This window comes from Hordeum vulgare, chromosome 5H (assembly GCF_904849725.1).
Source record: "Hordeum vulgare subsp. vulgare chromosome 5H, MorexV3_pseudomolecules_assembly, whole genome shotgun sequence".
NCBI classification, from domain to species: Eukaryota; Viridiplantae; Streptophyta; class Magnoliopsida; order Poales; family Poaceae; genus Hordeum; species Hordeum vulgare.
This window is the reverse complement of record NC_058522.1, coordinates 486377060-486400768: the sequence shown is the minus strand read 5'-3', so window position 1 is coordinate 486400768 and position 23709 is coordinate 486377060. Positions and strand designations below refer to the sequence as shown.

General features: G+C 44.2%; 1 protein-coding gene across 1 annotated transcript; it reads left to right on the top strand.

Annotated features, from left to right (window-relative positions):
• Positions 1 to 978: 978 nt before the first annotated feature.
• Positions 979 to 2979, top strand: LOC123398105. The gene is made up of 2 exons (XM_045092605.1): positions 979 to 1432; positions 2532 to 2979. Exons 1-2 carry the CDS (start codon positions 1100 to 1102, stop codon positions 2829 to 2831), a joined length of 633 nt encoding a protein of 210 aa, XP_044948540.1. The 5' UTR covers positions 979 to 1099; the 3' UTR covers positions 2832 to 2979.
• Positions 2980 to 23709: the final 20730 nt, after the last annotated feature.

The window sequence follows — 23709 nt, the reverse complement described above, 5'->3', positions numbered from 1 at the left end:
AGGAATAAAACTCACACGCCTCGATGGTACAGCCAGAGCATGAGATAGATGGAGGGGGCGCTACCTCGACGAGCTCCATGGTGTTAGCGCAGCGCGTGCCGTGAAGGTCCGCACGGTGGTCTGCGCGCGTGAGGAAAACACATCAGGGAGAGGCCGAATCGAAACGAAGAGAGGGGAGAGAGAGGCGAGGAGGAAAAGAGGGACCTTGACGAGCTCCAACGGTGAGGAGACCTTCCATGGATGCGGCTGCTGTGGGTTCGGATCTCCACGACGGCGTCGCGGGAGAGAAGAAGCGCACAGAGGAAGGCCCTCCTCTTCCGGTGCGTGGTCGTGAAGGAGCCAGAGGTGGATCCAGCTAGCCTTTGTTTTCATCATCGTGCTAGAGCTCACTTGACGCCGAGCTAGCACGCCCCGCATCCAGTTGTGCCCGCATCGGCACCTCGGCCCCATGTTCCCTCCAGTAGCTTCCTCTTCACACTGATCCTGTCAAATCCCACGACCTCACCAACACCCTCAAGAGGAGCAGATCCCATTCGAGGAAGGCAGTCATCGGAACGAGCGACGCGATAGTGGGGCGCGTTCTGGCGGCGCGATGGCGAGGCGGGGTCCGACGGCGCGCATCAGCGTGGCAGGGGGTGGCGGCGCACTTGAGGTGGAGATGAGATGGGAGGCGGCCAAGCACAAGGTGGCCACCCAGGAGAGCTGCCGGCGGCGCATCGGGTCGTCTGGGAGTGGATAAGAGGAAGGGGATGACCATGGATTAGATTGGATAGGGGTGTTTTTGCAAAAGTGAAACGGTATCTCATATGAAAATAGGAGTGCAGGTTGATTACCACAAAACAGTAGGTTGTTTTTGCAAAATGGCCACGACGGGTTTTCCGACAAAAGCGGTATCCTCTTTATTATTAGGTAAAGATTCGTGCATCTTTTACTAATTGCAGGCCCATAGGGGTGGCGCTCTCCCCCTTCGATAAAAGGACTGGACCGCCTGCCGCACAATAAAGTCGATCCTCTATGGTTAGCTAGCCCAAGTAACTTGTCTCAAAAAACAAATAGCCCAATTAACATCAAATCGAGCTCGAGCTCGAGCAGAGGAGCCATGGCGGGGGAGGGGGAGGAAAAGGAAAAGATGGTGATGTTGCGGAGCGAGGACGGCGTGGACTTTGTGCTGTCGGAGGCACAGGCAGATGCCCAGTGCGGCAGCAAAATCAAAATAATGATGAAGTACGACTCAGAGAAGCACATCACCCCTTCCGACGACGGCGGCGGCGAAATCAGCTACTGCCTCATCCGCCTCCCCGTCCGAGGCGACACACTCTCCAAGGTGATGGACTACTCCAAGATGCACGCCTCCGGATCCCACGACCTGAATGACTGGGATGCAGAGTTCATCGCTGGTTTCAACCACGAGGCCCTCTTCGATCTCATCCTGGTGAGTACTCTACGTACATACAGCACTTTCCCAAAAAATAGAATGATTTGTACTCCCTCCGTTCCTAAATATAAGTCTGTGTAGAGATTTCACTAGTGGACTACATACGGATGTATATAGACATACTTTAGAGTATAGATTCAATCATTTTGCTCCGTATGTAGACCCTTAGTGAAATCGCTTAAAAGACTTATATTGAGGAACGGAGGGAGTATATGTTATCAAGTACTCACTCCGTTTCTAAATATAAGTCTTTTAAGCAATTTTACCAGGGGTCTACATACAAAGCAAAATGATTGAATGTACAGTCTAAAGTATGTCTATATACATCCGTATGTACTCTATTAATGAAACCTTTAAAAGACTTATATTTAAGAACGGAGGGAGTATACATTTACTAGTATGTATGTATATATCGGGTCAATAGCTCATGTGCGACATATTTGACGTGGAATGGAAGCAGTGCGACGTTGTTGATCAAAATTGCTCTGATGCGACATCTTTGAAGCAAACAATAGCTGCAATGCGACATATGGCTCTGTTTAACCATGAAATGCAAAAGTCAAGGGGTTAAGTTATGACACGCGGGACCCACCAGTTATCCACGTCAACATGAGACCCACCACTTACTCGCATGTGTGCGGGACCCACAACTTATCCACATAAGCATGGTCGTGCTCATCAGCGTGCCCGGACCCGAGCCAGCCCATCCTCCCCTCATTGCTTGCCCTTCCTCCTTTCCCCCATCTTCTTCTTCCTCTTCTCCGGCGAGGAAGCGCGTTGCCGGCGAGTGATGTCTAGCTCGAGCTCGGCCTCCCGCCAATGGAGGAAGTACGGTCGAGTGCCACTAACAAGATGCCCCGATTGCCCACGCATGGAGCCTCCTCTGAAGCGTCTGACTTGTATGAGGGAAGAAAATGGCAACCGTGGGCGCGACTTCGTGAAATGCTTGAGCAGGCCACAGCCGGGGCAGGTTAGATCTGTCTACTTCACCAATCGTATGGTCTATTTCTTCCAATTTTTTCTTTTTTCGTCAAATTTGGGCGATGGAGCTAGGGTTGGATCTAGAGTTCATGAGTTGCCGACCCCTGTTTTTCAGGTTCTGCGGAAATACGGGTATTTCGAGTGGCTCGATGAGTACGTTGAGAGGTTGAAATTGGAGGGATCAACCGAAGGGCTCAATTTTGGGGCACCGCTTGCTGTGGAACACGCCCCCCATTTGGCAGACAGATCAGGTCATTGTTATGGGCAAGCTAAACTAGGGTGTGAATTGAAGAAAATGGGCAAGCAACTAAAGCAACTGATCGATTTGAAGCAGCAAACAAATATGATGGCTGGAGCATTTTATTGTTGTGTCATTGCTATGGGTTTCTTTTACTTGATGTTCATCAATCGCTAGAAATTGTTAGAGTTTCAGTCAGTGTGTCAATCTAGTTTCATTTGTTAGCTGAATTTGAATTTATGTGAAGCAAAACCTGCCTGTGTTTGTAATGGATTATTTTAAAATGCAGCAATTGATGAAAAAATGCAGCAATTCATAATGTGCAGCAATTCTTCATTTAACAGAGTGGAGGTGCATCTCGTTCAAAAAAAACGAGTGGAGGTGCAGAGTTCATGGTCAAACAAAAAACGTTATTGGGTCATGGGCTGATGAGGACTGTGAGAAGAAAAAGCAGGCCCAAATAGAAACAGGCCTATCCGCTTGGTGCAACCATGTTGCTTCTATAAAAAATAGTCGTGCCCATTTTGTGATGGATCATGTTTTGAGACACAGATGTAAATCGATTGTTGCTTCGATAAAAAACAGTTCATCCAACAACAGATAGCAACAGATAACAGATAGCAACAGATAGCACCAGAAATATAGCTTAGCTTACATCCATATCTGCAGCAAATAGATAAAAAATAGTTCATCCAACAACAGATAGCAACAGATAACAGATAGCACAGATAGCACCAACAAATAGCTGCAGCATCAGTTCATACAGGGGTCATTCATACAGCCAACACCAGCAACAGTTCATCCAACAGCACCAGAAATTTAGATTACATCCATACCAAAAGTAGTTCTAACTTATATGCTGACATATAGCAGCATACCTAACCAGTAACAGCCCCTGACGACGCACTTCAGTTGTTCTTGAGATTCTTCAGGCGCTCTGAGCGGCGCACCACACCCACCACCGGCTTCTTCTTCTTGTTTCCGCCAGTGAAGACTGGCGGAATGATCTGCACTTCAGGGTCGAGGACGGAGGCCGGCAGCGCGAGGACAGCATCGGTCACCCTCTCCGTCCTCGAGGCAAGACGGGTAGGATCCGGTTGCGGTGCCGTCATCCTGGATGAGCGGTACATCCACCACCTTGCGCGCTGCGTCAGGTCGGTGGTACGCTGCACCTCCCTCATCGCCCAAAGGATGACAGAGGAAGGTGCGACGCAGTAGCCGGGGGGGGGGGGGAAGGCACGGAGCTTCTCATCCTCTCGCATCACCTTGATCAGGCCACGGGCGTGGTTCCGCATCATCTCGATGCTTGGGAACCAGCCCGTGATTTCACGAAGCTGCTCACGGATCTCTTGGTTGTCGCCGGCGAGATCTTGCACGGCCTTCTGCCAGGCAATGCTCTGGTCCATGGCGCCGGCGGTTGCGTCGTGTGGGAGAGAGGAGATGGGGGAGAGCGAAGAGACGGAGGGCGGCGGTTTTTGTGTAGGAGGAGATGGGGGAGTGGTGCGAAGAGACAGTGGGTGTGTGTGTGTTCTTTTCATCATTTACACCAACCTGCCTCGGAAACCGAAACGGCCACCGCTTGCAAAACACGCTAACACTAAATACAGAGGGTACCCAAATACAGAAATAGTATTTTTTTTGACGGGAACACGGGCATTCAGTAACATGACAAGTTACCCAGTTCCTATTGCCTTTACATATTTGTTGCATGCACTAGATAGAAATAGATAGAACATATATGAACTAGATAGAACATTAATATATATATAACATAAATAGTAGCAGGGCATTACATAAACACGACATATATAGTACCATTACATAGATAAATAAGCACGACATAGATATATAGTACGATTACATAGATAGATAAGACCCTAAACCCTAACTAGATAAACTCCTCCTCCTCCATGGCACCACCGGGTGCTCCAAGCTCCAAGCTCCAAGGCAAACTCCTCCTCCTTCACTCGTCGTCGCCGTCGGTGCGGTACGGGAGAGTGTTCATGATGCCGTTGGGGAAGATGTTGTCCAGATCCGTGAAGATGTTGTATGTTGTGAATGCGATAAACTCGCATCCACACCAAAAACACGACCGAGGAGGTTGTAAGCATCGATGTTGTTGGTGAACCTCACAATAAGGCCGATAGGATAGCCATTGTTGGTCAGCTCCTCCACGTGGAACATCACCGGAGAACCCCTCGGGAGGTGGCGGTAGCCGGCGGAGATGAAGAACTCGGTGAGCACCCTTGCACCCCTCCACCTCGAGATCGCCCACACCCGTAGGGTGTTCTCCACCTGGATTTGGGGAGAGTAGAGCATCTCGGGGACGGTGGGAGGCACACGGTAGGTCATCCCGGTGTAGTTCATCTTCCGGCGTGAGAGGTGGAGAAGATGGACTAGGAGATGAAGAAGAAGGTCGGGTGGGAGACGATGATGTTAGGGGGTGCTTAAAACCCGTGCTTAAATAGGGGTGCTAGCCATGGTGTGCATCGAGTGTGAAACGGCTACCGCATGGCATCGAGGGGGCATCAAGTGTGTACACACCCCACGTAGCACAGGATCAATTAAAACAGGGTACACGTCGCACATGAGCAATTAAAACGAGCCGAAAGATGATTGCTGCGTCGGTCGGGTTGGGCGACGAGCTTCTGCATGGCTGAGCCGCTGCGTGCCTCTGCTGCGTCGGTCGGGTTGGGCGACGAGCTTCTGCATGGCTGAGCCGCTGCGTGCATCTGCTGCGTCGGTCGGGTTGCTGCTCTCTATGGCGTCGGGCGTGCTCCCGCTCGATCGATGCGCATGCATGCAGTGTCGGTCCAACGGGCGAGCGAGGGGAGGCAGGGCTACGGGCGAGCTAGGGGAGGCAGGGCTACGCGCATGCATGCAAGGTTGGTACGCTGTGGGGTCTAACGGATAAAAGGGTGGGCCGCCTTTAATTAAGCCCAACAACGCATGCACGCGTCTTCTCGTCCCGCAATAAAAAAGAGGGCTAAAAAGGCCAGCCAATCAGAGTGAAGGCCATGGATCGCTGCTGACGTAGCCCTAATGCGCGATCCAGACCGTCCATTCACGGCGATCCAATGGTCCGATGGGGTGCTGGGTTTTGAGAGGTTTGGACGGGGTTTTGATGGGCTTTTGAGAGGTTTTCAAGGGCTAGGGTAGAGCATAACTAATTCAAAAAAATATAAAACTTGTGCCGGTCATCATTATATGTGAATAGGTTGCTAGGAAAAATAATAAACTTGGACTATGAAGTTTTTCATGAAAAAACCTTCACAAAAGTGGCTATCACGTACGTACGAGGTTGTACGGTTTTCAAAAGTTAGGGTTGGCTATAACTAATTCAAAAAAATCAAAAAAATATAAAACTTGTGCCAATCATCTTTCTATATGACTAGGTTGCTAGGAAAAATAATAAACTTGAACTATCAAGTTTTTTATGAAAAACCCTTCACAAAAGTGGCTATCACGTACGAGCTTGTATGATTTTCAAAAGTTAGGGTTGATTATAACTAATTCAAAAAAATCAAAAAAATATAAAACTTGTGCCAATAATCTTTCTATATGACTAGGTTGCTAGGAAAAATAACAAACTTGGACTATGAAATTTTTCATGAAAAACCCTTCACAAAAGTGGCTATCATGTACGTGGTTGTACGGGTTTTAAAAGTTAGGGTTGGCTATAACTAATTCAAAAAAATCAAAACAAATATAAAACTTGTGCCAATCATCTTTCTATATGACTAGGTTGCTAGGAAAAATAATAAACTTGGACTATGAAGTTTTTCATGAAAAACCCTTCACAAAAGTGGCTATCACGTACGAGGTTTTGTACGGTTTTCAAAAGTTAGGGTTGGCTATAACTAATTTATAAAAAATAAAAATAATATAAAACTTGTGCCAATCATCTTTCTATATGACTAATATGTCAAGTTTCATTTTTTGGCTGATTTGGAGAAGGTCAAAAAAAAACTTGCTTACAAATGGGGCTTTGCACGGGGGCTTGGAGGGGGTTTTGGAGCTCATTTGGAGCACATTTTTCATATCCAAAGTTTCACATAATAAAAGTTCTCCCATTAATCACCTAACATGTGTAATAGTACATAAATCATTGTAACACCATATGACATAACAAATAACTTCAAATTTAAATTTTGGCTCAAATTTAAATTTCGGTTCAAATTTGAATTTTGTCTCAAACTTGAAATTTGTCTCAAACTTGAATAGTATTACATAAATACATTTCATATGAAAAATACAACACCATACCACATACCAAATAACTTCAAATTTGAATTTTGGCTCAAATTTGAATTTTGTCTCAAACTGGAAATTTGTCTCAACCTTGAATAGTATCACACAAATACAATTTCATACGAAAAATACAATTTCACGCAAAGTTTTATTCTATAGCATAGTACAACACCCAGTTCACTTCACTTCAGCTTCTTCTTCTTCTTCTTCTTCTTATCAGTGCTTCTCTTTGCCACTATACCCAGTTCACTCAAGCTCTTGGTTTTCATCACTGCATCAGCTGGAATATCATCAAGCTCACTTGGCAACAGAACTTCCAATATAGGCTTAGTTGGCACCACATCTTCTGAAAAAACAGGGTTAGGCAACACGACTTCTAATATAGGCTCAACTTGCACAACATCAGCTGGAAGATAATCATTTGGCACCAGATCCGTATCTTGCTCATTTTGCACCACATCTTTTGGAAAAACAGGGTTAGGCAACACAACTTCTAATATAGGCTGAGCTTGCACAACATCAGTTGGAAGATAATTATTTGGCATCAGATCCATATCTTGCTCATTTTGCACCACATCTTGATTTTGCAGCACATCCAAGTCTTGCTCATTTTGGACCACATCTTCATTTTGGAACACATCCAAGTCTTGTTGCTCATTTTGCAGCACATCCAAGTCTTGCTCATTTTTCTCAGTTTGCATTGTTTCACCATAACTTCTCTTTTTTCTACAACCATTGCCTCTTTTCTTTTTCTTTGGCCAGCAATCTTCAACAACAAGGGGCTCGGCTGCACACTTCCTCCTAAAAAATTTAAGCATGTCAATTGGTTTGTAATTGAAAAATGCAGCCAAATAGTAAACATAAAAAACATTAGCACACCTACTTTGGCCTTTTAGGAGTGTAACAACACTTGGAAGATCCAGCTCGGTGCCCAAGTTCCTGGCACAACTTGCATCTATTTTTGTTACCTTTTTGGGACCTTTTTGGTTTTCCATCCTTCTTTCCCTTCCCTTTTTTACTACTCCCACCTGTCTCAAACCATGCCTTGAATCTGCTCTCTTTAGGCCTACCAGCCTTTCTTTTTGTTAGGGGAGGACACATGGAAAATTCTATGTCCACTTCAGGCCACTGAGACTGATCTGTAAGTGCTGGAATTGGAGTTGCATATGCAGCCTTGAATTTTGCTACTGAGTAATATTCGTGCAAATAAGGGTGCATGTTTATCTTTGGTCGGGAGGCCAAGAAAAGTATGGCATGATCACATGGTTTCCCAGTGTGTTGCCACTCCAAACAAGTGCACTCATGCATTTCAGTGTTAACAACATGCCTTCTACCACTTTTGGTATCTCTAACTTCAGCACCCCACACAGAAGATTTTTCAACAGATAAATGTGTAAAATTTCTGCTCCTGTTGACCACCTGTTGTACCACTGCAGGAAGCTTGTCCCCTTGCAGACAATCACCAATCCTTCTTCTCAATTCCCACAAGCGCATGATCATGATCCTGATTTGGTCAACCATGTCATGCATAGGCAGGTTTTTCAACTGCTTCACCTTGTTGTTAAAACTTTCTGCCAACTTGTTGTTGATATGATCACACTTGATGGTAGTGTTAAATCCTGACCTATACCATAATAGAGAATGGTAGGTGTTCACCCATGGACCAAATTCAGGGCATGCTGTCATTATCTTACCAAGATGATATGAATATGTCTGTTTAGTGTAAGATCTTACTACTAGCCACATGCGACCAAATTCTTCCCCTCTGAACTTTTTGATCAAATTCATCCACATATGGCCGAAGCACTTTCTCTGCTCACAATGGGGGAACACATTCTTGACTGCATTTTCTAGCACTTTGCATGCATCTGTGTGGACTGCCAAAGGTGACACTGGACCTATGCATCTCTTCAACTGCATCATGAACCATGTCCATGAGACCTCTGTTTCTGACTGAAACAAGCCAATAGCAACAGGGAACATCCAGTTGTGTCCATCTAAAGCATTGCAAGCTGCCAATTGACCATTCCACTTGCCGGTCAAAAACGATGAGTCTATGCTCAAATATGGACGACAACCTGCCTTGAAGCCATCGATGCAAGGCTTTAAAGCCATAAAAAACTTTGAGAACAGGACTCTTCCTTCCTCTGTTACCTCAGTATCTATCTCCACAACACTGCCAGGTGACCTCTTCTCCACCTCTGCTTTGAAATTATAAAGCATCCTAAATATATTTGCCCAGTCACCATATAATTCTTTCATTGCCCTTTGTTTTTGTAACGACTAAGATGCGGTCCTTTCCGATCAGGGGATCGAGGCCCCGAATTGGAAAGGAGCGCATCTAAGCGTCTCACAAACAAGGTATCATAGCACATACATAATAATAACAGATAGACAATCAGGGGTTCAATTGCCTTCTCATTAATAATATCAGAGTACATCACGCATACAATCAAAGTAGTTCCGCTACGGACTACAAAACAAGGGAAATGGCTATGCTTCCCTGCCTGCTGGACCACGATCACGACCACGCCTCAATCTTCTGGATAGTTCACGTACAGGCGGTTGGTCTCCTCATCGTACTACCACGCCAGCTGCGTGCCGTCGGGATCACCTATCTCTGGGGTACCTGAACCTGTTAGTGTTGTGAAGGAATCTGTGAGCCACGGGACTCAGCAATCTATGACCTCGGTGCCAGAACTAGTCAAGTTATTAGGTTGGATATGGTAGAGTGTTTAAGGTTGCAGCATCCTAAGCTTCATATGGTGGCTAACATACGTAGAACATTTATGAAGGTGGCCTATACTAGCGCTCGAGAATACTTGATCACTAAGTGATCCTGAACACCTACCTACGTCAATCATAACCCCACCATGTTCCCGATCGAAGGGAGATCTTCGAGGGGACAGTCACGGTTACGCACAAAGTTGGCAATTTTATTAGCTTATATTTAAGTTATCTATTACCGGATGTTAACAAAATATTCCAAGTTGCCACATAACCACGGGCACGGCTTTCCAAAAGATTAAACCCTGTAGGGGTGCTCCAACTAGTCCATCACAAACGTACACAGGCCGCAAAGTAATCCTCTATCACGAATCTCGTGATCTCGTCGGATTCCTTAGAGGAAAACCTCAACTCTGGGGGAACCAAAGCTTCACCGGGATTCCTATACGCAAGATATATCGCTAAGGTAAGGCAAGACTAGCAGGACCTCCCGTCGTGTCGATGACCCTGATAAGAGCCGCGTATCTCAGTCTCAGGACACGACGGATGAGCTAGACGTCGGGATGGCTAAACCTCTGGGTGACCAGTGGGGCCCCGGACATCGCTCAGGTGGGGCCAACACTCATGAGGAGCACTGACCCGGGTTGTTGATTAAATTCCTCGGGTAGCCCATTCCCTATGCAATTTATTATTAAGTGATTAGCAAATTAACACCAAAGTTGGGTCCTGCCGGACAAGCCTTAACACTACGTGATTTATCGAGGGGGTCCCCATAACAACCCTGAACGTGTTAGGAGCGATCAATATGGAATCAAACACCGGTAGCCGGTAACTATGGCGGCAATAACGGAACAAAGCACCCGGCAAAAAAGGCTAGGCCTTCCGTTATTTACCAAGTATATATATATAGGTGCATTAATTAAATAACAAAATTTAAGATAATGATATCAATCTCATGTTATCACATGAGGCAAAGCACCTGCATCTAGCAACGCTAACATTAGTAGCTGAGCAAAGCCTACTTAGCCATTCAAGTTTGCTAGGAAGGGATCAGTGTTTGGGTTCATGGCATATCAAGAGGCAAATATTTCAGTGGTAGGCAACGAGCATATGACAAGGAAACTTAATCTAGCATAACAAGTCTAGAGATGGAATCAAGGTCATATCATCTTGCGTGTCATATCCTCAGCTTGGAATGGTTCTTGTTCGTCCTGCACGTACTCTCCTGAATCCACGTATTCGTTCTCCGATCCTGGTGCTACCCAACATAAGAATAACATCCAATGAACAACAACACTTCAAGATGCAACAAGCACATGATGCATGAGATGAATATGGGCATGCATCACTATTTCTATCACTAACACAAGCATAAGGAGTAAATACATGTTCCTGGACAGAACTGCATCCTAAGCTATTTTAAATGCATGAGGATGACATGATCAGATGCGTCTCGTGAAAACGATGCAAAACCATATAAAGAACATTACAATCGGAGCTACGGATCAACGGGAACCAACGAAACAAGATATGAAGCCCTACGTGTCAAAATCATCACCAAACACTCAAATGGCACAACTCTGGTATTTCCAGGTTGCCAAGACATAAAACAAACCATCATGGATGGGGTGGAGCAAGGAAGAACACCACATCATTAACTAAGCACTCACAAACATCAAAAAGACAAAACTACACAATATGTCATAAACTCCATCATAGCACTTTGTGAGCTACATGCAAAGCACCTACAGCCACCCAAATATGACAAATAATATGTGTGGCTGTATCTATCCAAGAATACTACAAGCACAATCAAGAATCACACAAAAAGGATTTAAACACAGAAAGATACAAGGCTGTAAACTTGCCCAAAAATACCAGTTTTCGGGGACTTTGTGAAAATTCCAGATTCTCACTTTCTGTCTATGCTCTGAAGTATTTTGACAGCAGCCGAAACAATACCTACATGACTCCAAATGTCCTGAAATTTTACAGGGAGCTAGAAAAACATATCAGGTCCAACTTTCTAGTTGAAAGCAAAGGCTAGATCACAACACATTGACCTGCAGAACCTCATCAACAGGAGAAGAAAATATAAACAGATTCTCACACTTAGTGAAAATCTCAGATTTTCACTAATCTGGAATTTCAGCCACATGCCTACTTTGAGTGGGCATAACCTGCACATATGGAATCCTAATCATGAGCTGAAACCAACATGAGGTAGAGGGGGTCACCCTCTACTAGTACAACCAAGAAGAAAACCTTTGTGCTCAACAAATCACATGGAACCAAGCTCTAACCATAGAAGAAAAATGAAATATATCATCTCCAGAAACTGTTCCAATGGAAATACTGAGTTCACCAATGGATTCCTTGGGAGATTCTACCCCAAAAACATATATAATATGTGGGCACTTACTTGGAACAAGTGGCCACAAATTAAGAAGGAAGAAGCTACTCCAAATCATGTACAGTGAATAGTGCAACATTTCATGTGACTATCACTAGAACAACTACTACATAGTTATGCTCATGTGCACAAAGACAATAGTGACATGAGGGTTTGGACCCCATGTTTGTGTCATGCACAACAACATCAAAAGCACTACTTTCACTAGATCACCCACCCACACACACATCATGCCCTCTCTCATATGAACATGAGGAGGTGCACAAGTGTTGCAAATGGGGCTGTTTTCACCACACACATATCAACACAACAACCTCATCACAAGCACTTAATCCCAAGAACAACATGAAGGGAAAACTACTATGCAAGTAAACATGGAGCATCACCTACATACACTCCTACTAGGTCCCACATATGTGTGCACTACTTACACACACATCACCTCAACACACACATCTCACCTACTCCACAATGCACATACTTTGCAAGAACTACACACCCACACACACTAGCAAGATCACATGAGCCACTTATCACTTAAGCCACATACACACATACACACATCACTTGCACTATCACAAGTGTGTGCACACACACACACACGCACAACCAAAGATCCTGCCTCTATCTATGCATAGCAGGAGAAGAAATCAAAATGGTCCACTTTAATGCCTATGGCTTAGGCACAAATATGGTAGGACAAGCAAAAGAAATAAAAATAAAAATAAATGACAAAAATACAACAGGGGCACGTGGGATTCGAACCCATAACCCACTGTATAGCACCAACAGAGTCATGCCACTCTGCCAGTGGCATCTTATCGATAGGGAAGAGGGCACATACAGGAGAACATGTTCCTGTTGACTACTGTGCAGAATAAACGAAAAACAAAAGATGTGCCGAGGGGAGATCGAACCCACGCCCTCCTGACAGGCAACAATGCTCTACTACCACTACGCTACGGATCGACACTTGACAGGTAAGAGGGAGTAACTCTGAAGAGTATCCCCTTCTGCATCTCTGCTGCCCGTCGAACAGCCGGAACAGGGGAGGTGCTCGCCGGCGTCGTGCTACAAATCAAACTACGGGTCCTAGATGAAAGGTTGCTGGGGCAACCAGGGTTCCATTTCTAGCGTTACTACGGCACGAGGGGCCCTACGACTACGGATCCACGCGAGAGATGGCTCCGACGACAGAGGCGGATCACTACCGCAGGTACGGGTCGAGGAAGGAGAACACATAGAGGGAGTAGTGGAAAGAGACGCGTGGAGCGGCGGAACTCATCGGAGAAGAAGCGCCTCCGGGAAGAAGACGAAGCAGGTGCTACTGCAACAAAAGACCTTCCAATGGCGCCAGCAATAGGCACGTCGACGGGAGAATACTTTGCTTGATCCTTCTTCTGCGGCTACGCCTTAAGGGACTTCCTAGGCAAGTATGAAAAGGATTTCCCCCGTGGCCTTGGAGCCTTGCGTTGGTGTTCCCTCGAAGCGGAAAGGCTGATGTAGCATAGCGGTGGTAAGTATTTCCCTCAGTTTGAGAACCAAGGTATCAATCCAGTGGAGGAGTATCTCAAGATCCTGCACAAACACAAAAGCTTGCTCCCAACGCTATGAAGGGGTTGTCAATCCCTTATAGATTGTTTGCCAAGTGAAAACTGAAAGCAACAAAGTAACAAAGCAAAGTAAAAGCGGAGGTGTAAACGATGGATGTGAATAGACCCGGGGGTCGTAGTGTTTACTAGTGGCTTCTCTCATGAAAGCAAGTAGACGGTGGGTGAACAAATTATTGTCGAGCAATTGATAGAACCGCGCAAAATCGTGACGATATCTATGCAATGATTATATCTATAGGCATCACATCCAAAACAAGTAGACCGATACTTTCTGCATCTACTACTATTACTCCACACGTCGACCGCTATCCAGCATGCATCTAGTGTATTAAGTCCATAAGAACATAGTAACGCCTTAAGCAAGATGACATGATGTAGAGGGATAATCTCAAACCAATGATAAAAACCCCATCTTTTACCCTTGATGGCAACTACATGATGTGTGCCTTGCTGCCCCTACTGTCACTGGGAAAGGTCACCACATGGTAGAACCCAAAACCAAGCAGTTCTCCCATTGCAAGAATCATAGATCTAGTTGGCCAAACAAAACCCAAGACTCGGAGAGACTTACAAGGATATCAAATCATGCATATAAGAAATCAGCAAAGACTCAAATATATATCATAGATAATCTGATCACAAATCCACAATTCATCGGATCTCGACAAACACACCGCCAAAGAAGATTACATCGGATAGATCTCCATGAAGATCATGGAGAACTTTCTATTGAAGATCCAAGAGAGAGAAGAACTCATCTAGCTACTAACTACGGACTCGTAGGTCTGAAGTGAACTACTCACGAGTCATTGAAGGGGCGATGATGATGATGAAGAAGCCCTCCAACTCCAAAGTCCCCTCCGGCAGGGCGCCGAGAAGGGTCTCCATATGAGATCTCGCGGAAACGGAAACTTGCGGCGGCGGAAAAGTATTTTCGAGGCTCCCCTGATTTTTTGCTGAATTTTTGGGAATATATAGGCCAAGGATTTAGGTCAGGGGCGGCCAGGGAGGCCACAAGCCCTGCCACGGCCGCCTCCCCCTGGTGGCGAAGTGGGGGCTTGTGGGCTCCCTGGAGCCCACCTAGCTTGGCCCAGAGGCCCCCTGATCTTCTTCCGTTCGGGAAAAAATAATTTCGGGGTTTTTATTCCGCTTGGACTCCGTTCCAAAATCAGATGTGAAAAGAGTCAAAAACACAGAAAAAACAGGAACTGGCACTTGGCACTGAATTAATAAGTTAGTCCCAAAAAAGATATAAAAGATACATAAAACATCCAAAGAAGACAAGATAACATCATGAAACCATCAAAAATTATAGATACGTTTGAGACGTATCAAGCATCCCCAAGCTTAACTCCTGCTCGTCCTCGAGTAGGGAAGTGATAAAGAATGAATTTTTGATGCTTTCATGCTACCTAGGATAGGTGTCCTTTGTAGTTCCTCTTATGTGACGTGAATGTTCAGATCCATTAGATTCAAAACAATAGGTTGCTATTGACGTGGAAACAATAATAATTCAAGCAAACTAGCAAGGTAATCATGAAATTTCAAAATAACAAGGCGAAAAGAAAGTTATCCCTACAAAAGCATATAGTCTGGCTATGCTCTATCATCATTGCACAACGAATTTAAATCATGCACAACCCCGATATTGGCCAAGTAATTGTTTCACACCTTTACTTTCTCAAACCTTTTCAACTCTCACGCAATACATGAGCGTGAGCCATGGTTATAGCACTATATATGGTGTGGAGTGTGGTGGAGGTTGCAAGACAAAAAGGAGAAGATAGTCACATTAACAAGGCATATCAGTGAGCTGTGGAGATGCTCATCAATAGATATCAATGTGAATGAGTAAGGATTTACATACAAATGATGCACTAGAGCTACGAGTATGTGAAAGCTCTTAAAGAAAACTAGTGGGTGTGCATCTAACTTGCTTGCTCACGAAGACCTAAGGCAATTTTGAGGAAGCCTATCATTGGAATATACAAGCCAAGTTATATAATGAAAATTTCCCACTAACTATATGGTGGTGACAAAACGAGAGACTCTCAATCATGAAGATCATGGTGCTTAATATGCACAAGTGTGGAAAAAAAATGGTAGCATTGTCCCTTCTCTCTTTTTCTCTCATTTTTTTATTTGGTGGGCTCTTTGGCCTCTTTTTTATATTGGTGGGATTCTTTGGCCTCTTTTATTTCCTCACATGGGAAAGTGCTCTAATAATGATGATCATCACACTTTCATCCCAAACTTAGAGCAACGATGACTCTATATGGAATGCCTTCGGTAGTGTACCGTGGCAATGATCTAGCATGGCATAGACATCAATGGAAACATCATGCTAGCTATCTTACGATCATGCAATGGCAATGTAGACGTGATGGCACATGTCATGGTGGTAGTTGCATGGCAATATATCTCGAAATGACATTGAAAAAGCCATAGTAGGTAGGTATGATGGCTGTTTTGAGGGAGGCTAATGGTGGGTTTTGTGCACCGACGAAAGTTGCGCGGCACTAAGAAGATAGTGATGGTGGAAGGTGAAAGTGCATCTAAACCATGGACTCAAGATTAGTCATGAAGAACTCATACTTGTTGCAAAAGTTTTATTAGTAATCGAAACAAAGCATTCAACGCATACTCCTAGGGGAAGGGTTGGTAGGTATAAACCATCGCGTGATCCCGACCGCCACGCAAAGGATGGCAATCAATATACTAATCATGCTTAGATTTCATCACATAGCGGTTCACCATACGTGCATGCTACGGGAATCACTAACTTCAACACAAGTATTTCTAGATCCACAACACCTTACTAGCATGACTTCAATATTACCATAACCACAACTCAAAACTAATTGAGATGAATCAAACTTCTCTAACTATTCAATGCACATGAAGGTGGAAGTTTTCGTATCCCTTTGGATAACTACCCCTTTTGAGACTACTTTCAAAGCATAGATCAACTACCAAGCCACGCACCACTGTGCTCTAAAAGATATAAGTGAAGCACACAGAGCAAAAGTATCTAGCTCAAAAGATATAAGTGAAGCACATGTGAGCTGAATTGTCTACCAAAAGATATAAGTGAAGCTCGACAAAATCACGGTGCGTGCATGTCTCTCTCTCTAGGTGTGCAGCAAGGATGATTGTGACACAACAAAAATAAAAGACTCCTACGATACAAGACGCTCCAAGAAAAAACACATAACATGTGGTGAATAAAAATATAGCCCCAAGTAACGTTACCGATGGATTGAAGACGAGAGAGGGGATGCCTTCCCGGGGCATCCCCAAGCTTAGGCTTTTACGGCATCATTGAATCTCTTGGGTTGCCTTGGGCATCCCCAAGCTTGAGCTCTTGCCACTCTTTATCTCTTTATCCATAAGAACTTCACCCAAAACTTGAAAACTTCACAACACGAAACTTAAACAGAAACTCGTGATAACATTAGTATGAGAAAGCAAACCACCACTTCCTTAGGTACTGTAGAAAACTTAAATTCTACTTATGCTGATGTTGAGTTACTGTATTTTCAATCTTCCATGTCTAATACCCCCCGATACTATCCATAGTTTCATCAAAATAAGCAACCAACACAACAAAAACAGAATATGTTAACAGCAGACCAGTCTGTAGCAATCTGTATATTTCGTATACCTCTGGTACTTCAAAAATTCTGAAAACTTACGACATTCTGAAGAATTTGCATAGCAATCAGCAGCAAAAAGAATAAACTCAAAAGCTCTTACAGAAAAAAAAGAAAATTCTATTCGTGAGCAGAAAGTTTCTGTCTTTTCCAGCATGACCAAACGATCATCCCCAAGACTAATCATAACGGTTTTGCTTGGCACAAACGCAAAAATTGTTGGAAATATGCCCTAGAGGCAATAATAAATTAGTTATTATTATATTTCTTAGTTCATGATAATCGTTTATTATCCATGCTATAATTGTATTGATTGGAAACACAATACTTGTGTGGATACATAGACAAAACACTGTCCCTAGTAAGCCTCTAGTTGACTAGCTCGTTGATCAAAGATGGTCAAGGTTTCCTGGCCATAGGCAAGTGTTGTCACTTGATAACGGGATCACATCATTAGGAGAATCATGTGATGGACTAGACCCAAACTAATAGACGTAGCATGTTGATCGTGTCATTTTGTTGCTACTGTTTTCTGCGTGTCAAGTATTTATTCCTATGACCATGAGATCATATAAATCACTGACACCGGAGGAATGCTTTGTGTGTATCAAACGTCGCAACGTAACTGGGTGACTATAAAGATGCTCTACAGGTATCTCCGAAGGTGTTAGTTGAGTTAGTATGGATCAAGACTGGGATTTGTCACTCCGTGTGACGGAGAGGTATCTCGGGGCCCACTCGGTAATACAACATCACACACAAGCCTTGCAAGCAATGTGACTTAGTGTAAGTTGCGGGATCTTGTATTACGGAACGAGTAAAGAGACTTGCCGGTAAACGAGATTGAAATAGGTATGCGGATACTAACGATCGAATCTCGGGCAAGTAACATACCGAAGGACAAAGGGAATGACATACGGGATTATATGAATCCTTGGCACTGAGGTTCAAACGATAAGATCTTCGTAGAATATGTAGGATCCAATATGGGCATCCAGGTCCCGCTATTGGATATTGACCGAGGAGTCTCTCGGGTCATGTCTACATAGTTCTCGAACCCGCAGGGTCTGCACACTTAAGGTTCGACGTTGTTTTATGTGTATTTGAGTTATATGGTTGGTTACCGAATGTTGTTCGGAGTCCCGGATGAGATCCAGGACGTCACGAGGAGCTCCGGAATGGTCCGGAGATAAAGATTGATATATAGGAAGTCCTGTTTTGGTCACCGGAAAAGTTTCGGGCTCATCGGTAGTGTACCGGGAGTGCCGGGAGGGGTGCCGGGGACCATCGGGAGGGGTGTCACGCCCCAAGGGGTCTCATGGGCTATGGGAAGAGATAAACCAGCCCCTAGTGGGCTGGAATAAGTTCCCACTAAGGCCCATAAGGTTTGAGAAGGAAAAAAACACAAGGTGGAAAGAGTTTCCAAGTGGGAAGGTGGAATCCTACTCCAACTAGGATTGGAGTAGGACTCCTCCACCTCCAATTTCGGCCAAACCTTGAGGGTTTGAGGCTGCCTCTTCCCTCCCCCTCCCACCTATATATACGGAGGTATTAGGGCTGATTTGAGACGACTTTTCTCACGGCTGCCCGACCACATACCTCCATAGTTTTTCCTCTAGATCGTGTTTCTGCGGAGCTCGGGCGGAGCCCTGCTGAGACGAGATCATCACCAACCTCCGGAGCGCCGTCACGCTGCCGGAGAACTCTTCTACCTCTCCGTCTCTCTTGCTGGATCAAGAAGGCCGAGATCATCGTCGAGCTGTACGTGTGCTGAACGCGGAGGTGCCGTCCGTTCGGTACTAGATCGTGGGACTGATCGCGGGATTGTTCGCGGGGCGGATCGAGGGACGTGAGGACGTTCCACTACATCAACCGCGTTCTCTAACGCTTCTGCTGTACGATCTACAAGGGTACGTAGATCACTCATCCCCTCTCGTAGATGGACATCACCATGATAGGTCTTCGTGCGCGTAGGAAAATTTTTGTTTCCCATGCGACGTTCCCCAACAGTGGCATCATGAGCTAGGTTCATGCGTAGATGTCTTCTCGAGTAGAACACAAAAGGTTTTGTGGGCGGTGATGTGCGTTTTGCTGCCCTCCTTAGTCTTTTCTTGATTCCACGGTATTGTTGGATTGAAGCGGCTTGGACCGACATTACTCGTACGCTTACGAGAGACTGGTTTCATCGTTACGAGTAACCCCCTTTGCTCAAAGATGACTGGCAAGTGTCGGTTTCTCCAACTTTAGTTGAATCGGATTTGACCGAGGAGGTCCTTGGATGAGGTTAAATAGCAACTCATATATCTCCGTTGTGGTGTTTGCGTAAGTAAGATGCGATCCTACTAGATACCCTTGGTCACCACGTAAAACATGCAACAACAAAATTAGAGGACGTCTAACTTGTTTTTGCAGGGTATGATTGTGATATGATGTGGCCAACGATGTGATGTGATATATTGGATGTATGAGATGATCATGTTGTAATAGAAATATCGACTTGCACGTCGATGGTACGGCAACCGGCAGGAGCCATAGGGTTGTCTTTATACTAACATATGTGCTTGCAGATGCGTTTACTATTTTGCTAGGCTGTAGCTTTAGTAGTGATAGCATAAGTAGCACGACAACCACGATGGCAACACGTTGATGGATGATCATGGTGTGGCGCCGGTGACAAGAAGATCGTGCCGGTGCTTTGGTGATGGAGATCAAGAAGCACGTGATGATGGCCATATCATGTCACTTATGAATTGCATGTGATGTTAATCCTTTTATGCACCTTATTTTGCTTAGAACGACGGTAGCATTATGAGGTGATCTCTCACTAAAATTTCAAGACGAAATTGTGTTCTCCCCGACTGTGCACCGTTGCGACAGTTCTTCGTTTCGAGACACCACGTGATGATCGGGTGTGATAGACTCAACGTTCACATACAACGGGTGCAAAACAGTTGCACACGCGGAACACTCGGGTTAAGCTTGACGAGCCTAGCATGTGCAGACATGGCCTCAGAACACATGAGACCGAAAGGTCGAGCATGAATCGTATAGTTGATATGATTAGCATAGGGATGCTTACCACTGAAACTATTCTCGACTCACGTGATGATCGGACTTGAGATAGCGGATTTGGATCATGTACCACTCAAATGACTAGAGAGATGTACTTTTTGAGTGGGAGTTCTTAAGTAATATGATTAATTGAACTAATTGTCATGAACATAGTCTAATGGTCTTTGCGAATTACGATGTAGCTTGCGCTATAGCTCTACTGTTTTTATATGTTCCTAGAGAAAATTTAGTTGAAAATTGATAGTAGCAACCTTTGCAGACTGAGTCTGTAAAACCGAGGATTGTCTTCGTTGCTATGCAGAAGGCTCATGTCCTTAATGCACCACTCGATGTGCTGCACCTCGAGCGTCGTCTGTGGATGCTATGAACATCCGACATACACGTTACTGATGACTACACGATAGTTCAGTGCAAGATACTTGATGGCTTAGAAGCAAGGCGCCGAAAACGTTGTAAAACGTCACGGAACATAAGTGATGTCCCGAAGAGATGAAATTGTGATTTCATGCTTGTGCCCTTGTTAAGAGGTACGAGACCTCCAAACAAGATTCTTTGTCCACAAAGTAAAGGAGAAAAGCTCAATCGTTGAGCGTGTGCTCAGATTGTCTGAGTACGACAATCGCTTGAATCAAGTGGGAGTTAATCTTCCAGATGAGATAGTGATGGTTCTCCAAAGTCACTGCCACCAAGCTATGAGAGCTTCGTGATGAACTATAACATATCAAGGATAGATACTATGATCTTTTGAGTGATTCACGATGTTTGACACTGCGAAAGTAGAAATCAAGAAGGAGCATCAATAGTTGATGGTTAGTAAAACCACTAAGTTTCAAGAAAGGCAAGGGCTAGAAGGGATACTTCGTGAAACGGCAAAACAGTTGCTGCACTAATGAAGAGACCCAAGATTAAACCCAAACCCGAGACTAAGTGCTTCTGTACAAAGGGGAACAGTCACTGAGGCGGAGCAACTCTAGACACTTGGTGGATGAGAAGGCTGGCAAAAGTCGAGAGAAGTATATATGTGATATACATAATGTTGATGTGTACTTTACTAGTACTCCTAGTAGCACGAGGGTATTGGATACCGGTTCGGTTGCTAAGTGATTAGTAACGCGAAATGAAAGCTACGGCATAAACGGAGACTAGCTAAAGGCGAGGTGACGATACGTGTTGGAAGTGTTTCCAAGGTTGATATAATCAAACGTCGCACGCTCCCTCTACCATCGGGATTGGTGTTGAACCTAAATAATTGTTATTTGGTGTTTGCGTTAAGCGTGAACATGATTGGATCGTGTTTATTGCAATACGATTATTCATTCAAAGAGAATAATGGTTACTCTATTTGTTTGAATAATCACCTTCAATGGTTTATTGAATCTCGATTGTAGTGTTACACATTGGTGCCAAAAGATACAAGTTAATAATGATAGTACCACTTACTTGTGGCACTGCCGCTTGAGTCATGTTAGTATAAATTGCATGAAGAGGCTCCATGCTGATGGATCTTTGTGCTCACCTGATTTCGAATCACTAGTGACATGCAAATCATACCACATGAGCAAGGCCTTGTTTTTCATTGAGATGAAATAAGATAGTAACTTGTTGGAAGTGATACATTTTGATGTATGCAGTCCAATGGGTGCTGAGGCACGCAGTGGATATCATTATGTTCTTACTTCACTGACGATTTGAGTAGATACTAGAGTATTTACTTAATGAATCACAAGTCTGGAATATTGAAAAGTTCAATTCTGTTTCAGAGTGAAGTTCGTCGTAACAAGAGGATAAACTGTCTACGATATGATCATAGAAATGAATATCTGAGTTACGAGTTTTTGGTACACAGTTAAGACAATGTGGAAATTGTTTCACAGTTCATGCCACCTGGAACATCATAGTGTGATGATGTGTCTGAACGTCATAGCCACGCACTATTTAGTATGGTGCATGCTGTGATGTCTCTTATCGAATTACCACTATCGTTTATGGGTTATGCATTAAAGACAAACCGCATTCACTTTAAATAGGGCACCGCGTATTTCCGTTGAGATGACACAGTATAGACTGAGGTTTAGAGAAATCTAAACTGTCGTTTCTTGAAAGTTTGGGGCTTCGACACTTATGTGAAAAAGTTTCTGTCTGATAAGCTCGAACCCAAAGCGGATAAATGCATCTTCATAGGATATCCAAAACAGTTGGGTACATCTCCTATCTCAGATCCGAAAGCAAAGTGTTTGTTTCTAGAAACGGATCCTTTCTCGAGGAAAGGTTTCTCTCGAAAGAATTGAGTGGGAGGGTAGTAGAACTTGATGAGGTTATTGAACCATCACTTCAACCAGTGTGTAGCAGGGCGTAGGAAGTTGTTCCTGTGGCGCCTACACCAATTGAAGTGGAAGCTGATGATGGTGATCATTGAGCTTCGAATCAAGTTACTACAAACCTCGTAGGTCGACAAGGTCGCGTACTGCTGCAGAGTAGTACGGTAACCCTGTCTTGGAGGTCATGTTGTTGAGCAACAGTGAACCTACGAGTTATGGAGAAAGCGATGGTGGGCCCAGATTCCGACAAATGGCTAGAAGCCATGAAATCCGAGAGAGGATCCATGTATGAAAACAGAGTGTAGACTTTGGAAGAACTACTTGACAGTCATAAGACTATTGAGTAGAGATGGATCTTTAAAAGGAAGACAGACGATGATGGTGATTAGTCACTATTAAGAAAAGCTCGATTTGTCGCAAAGATGTTTCCGACAAGATCAAACAGTTGACTATGATGAGACTTTCTCACTCGTAGCGATGCTAAAAGTCTGTTAGAATTATGTTAGTAGTTGCTGCATTATTTATGAAATATTGCACGTAGGATGTCAAAACATTGTTTCCTCGACGGTTTCCTTGAGCAAACATTGTATGTGATACAACCAGGAGGTTTTGTCGATCCTAAGGATACTAACAAGTATGCAAACTCCAGCAATCCTTCAATGGACTGGTGCGAGCATCTCAGAGTTGGAATAAGCACTTTGATGAGATGATCAAAGATTTTGGGTGTTTACAAGGTTTATGAGAAACTTGTATTTCCAAAGAAGTGAGTGGGAGCACTATAGAATTTCTGATAAGTATATGTGGTTGACATATTGTGGATCAGAAGTAATGTAGAATTTCTGTAAAGCATACAAGGTTGTTTGAAAGGTTTTTCAAAGGAGTACCTGGATTACGCTACTTGAACGTTGAGCATCAATGATCTATGGAGATAGATCGAAAGCGCTTAATAGAAGTTTCAACAAGATGCATGCCTTGACAAGTTTTTGAAAGAGTTCAAAATAGATCAGC

Coding starts and splice junctions, on each gene's coding strand:
- LOC123398105 (XM_045092605.1), top strand. CDS start 1,100: ATGGCGGGGGAGGGGGAGGAAAAGGAAAAGATGGTGATGTTGCGGAGC. Junction 1,433..2,531: donor CCCTCTTCGATCTCATCCTG/GTGAGTACTCTA, acceptor CCTGTTTTTCAG/GTTCTGCGGAAATACGGGTA.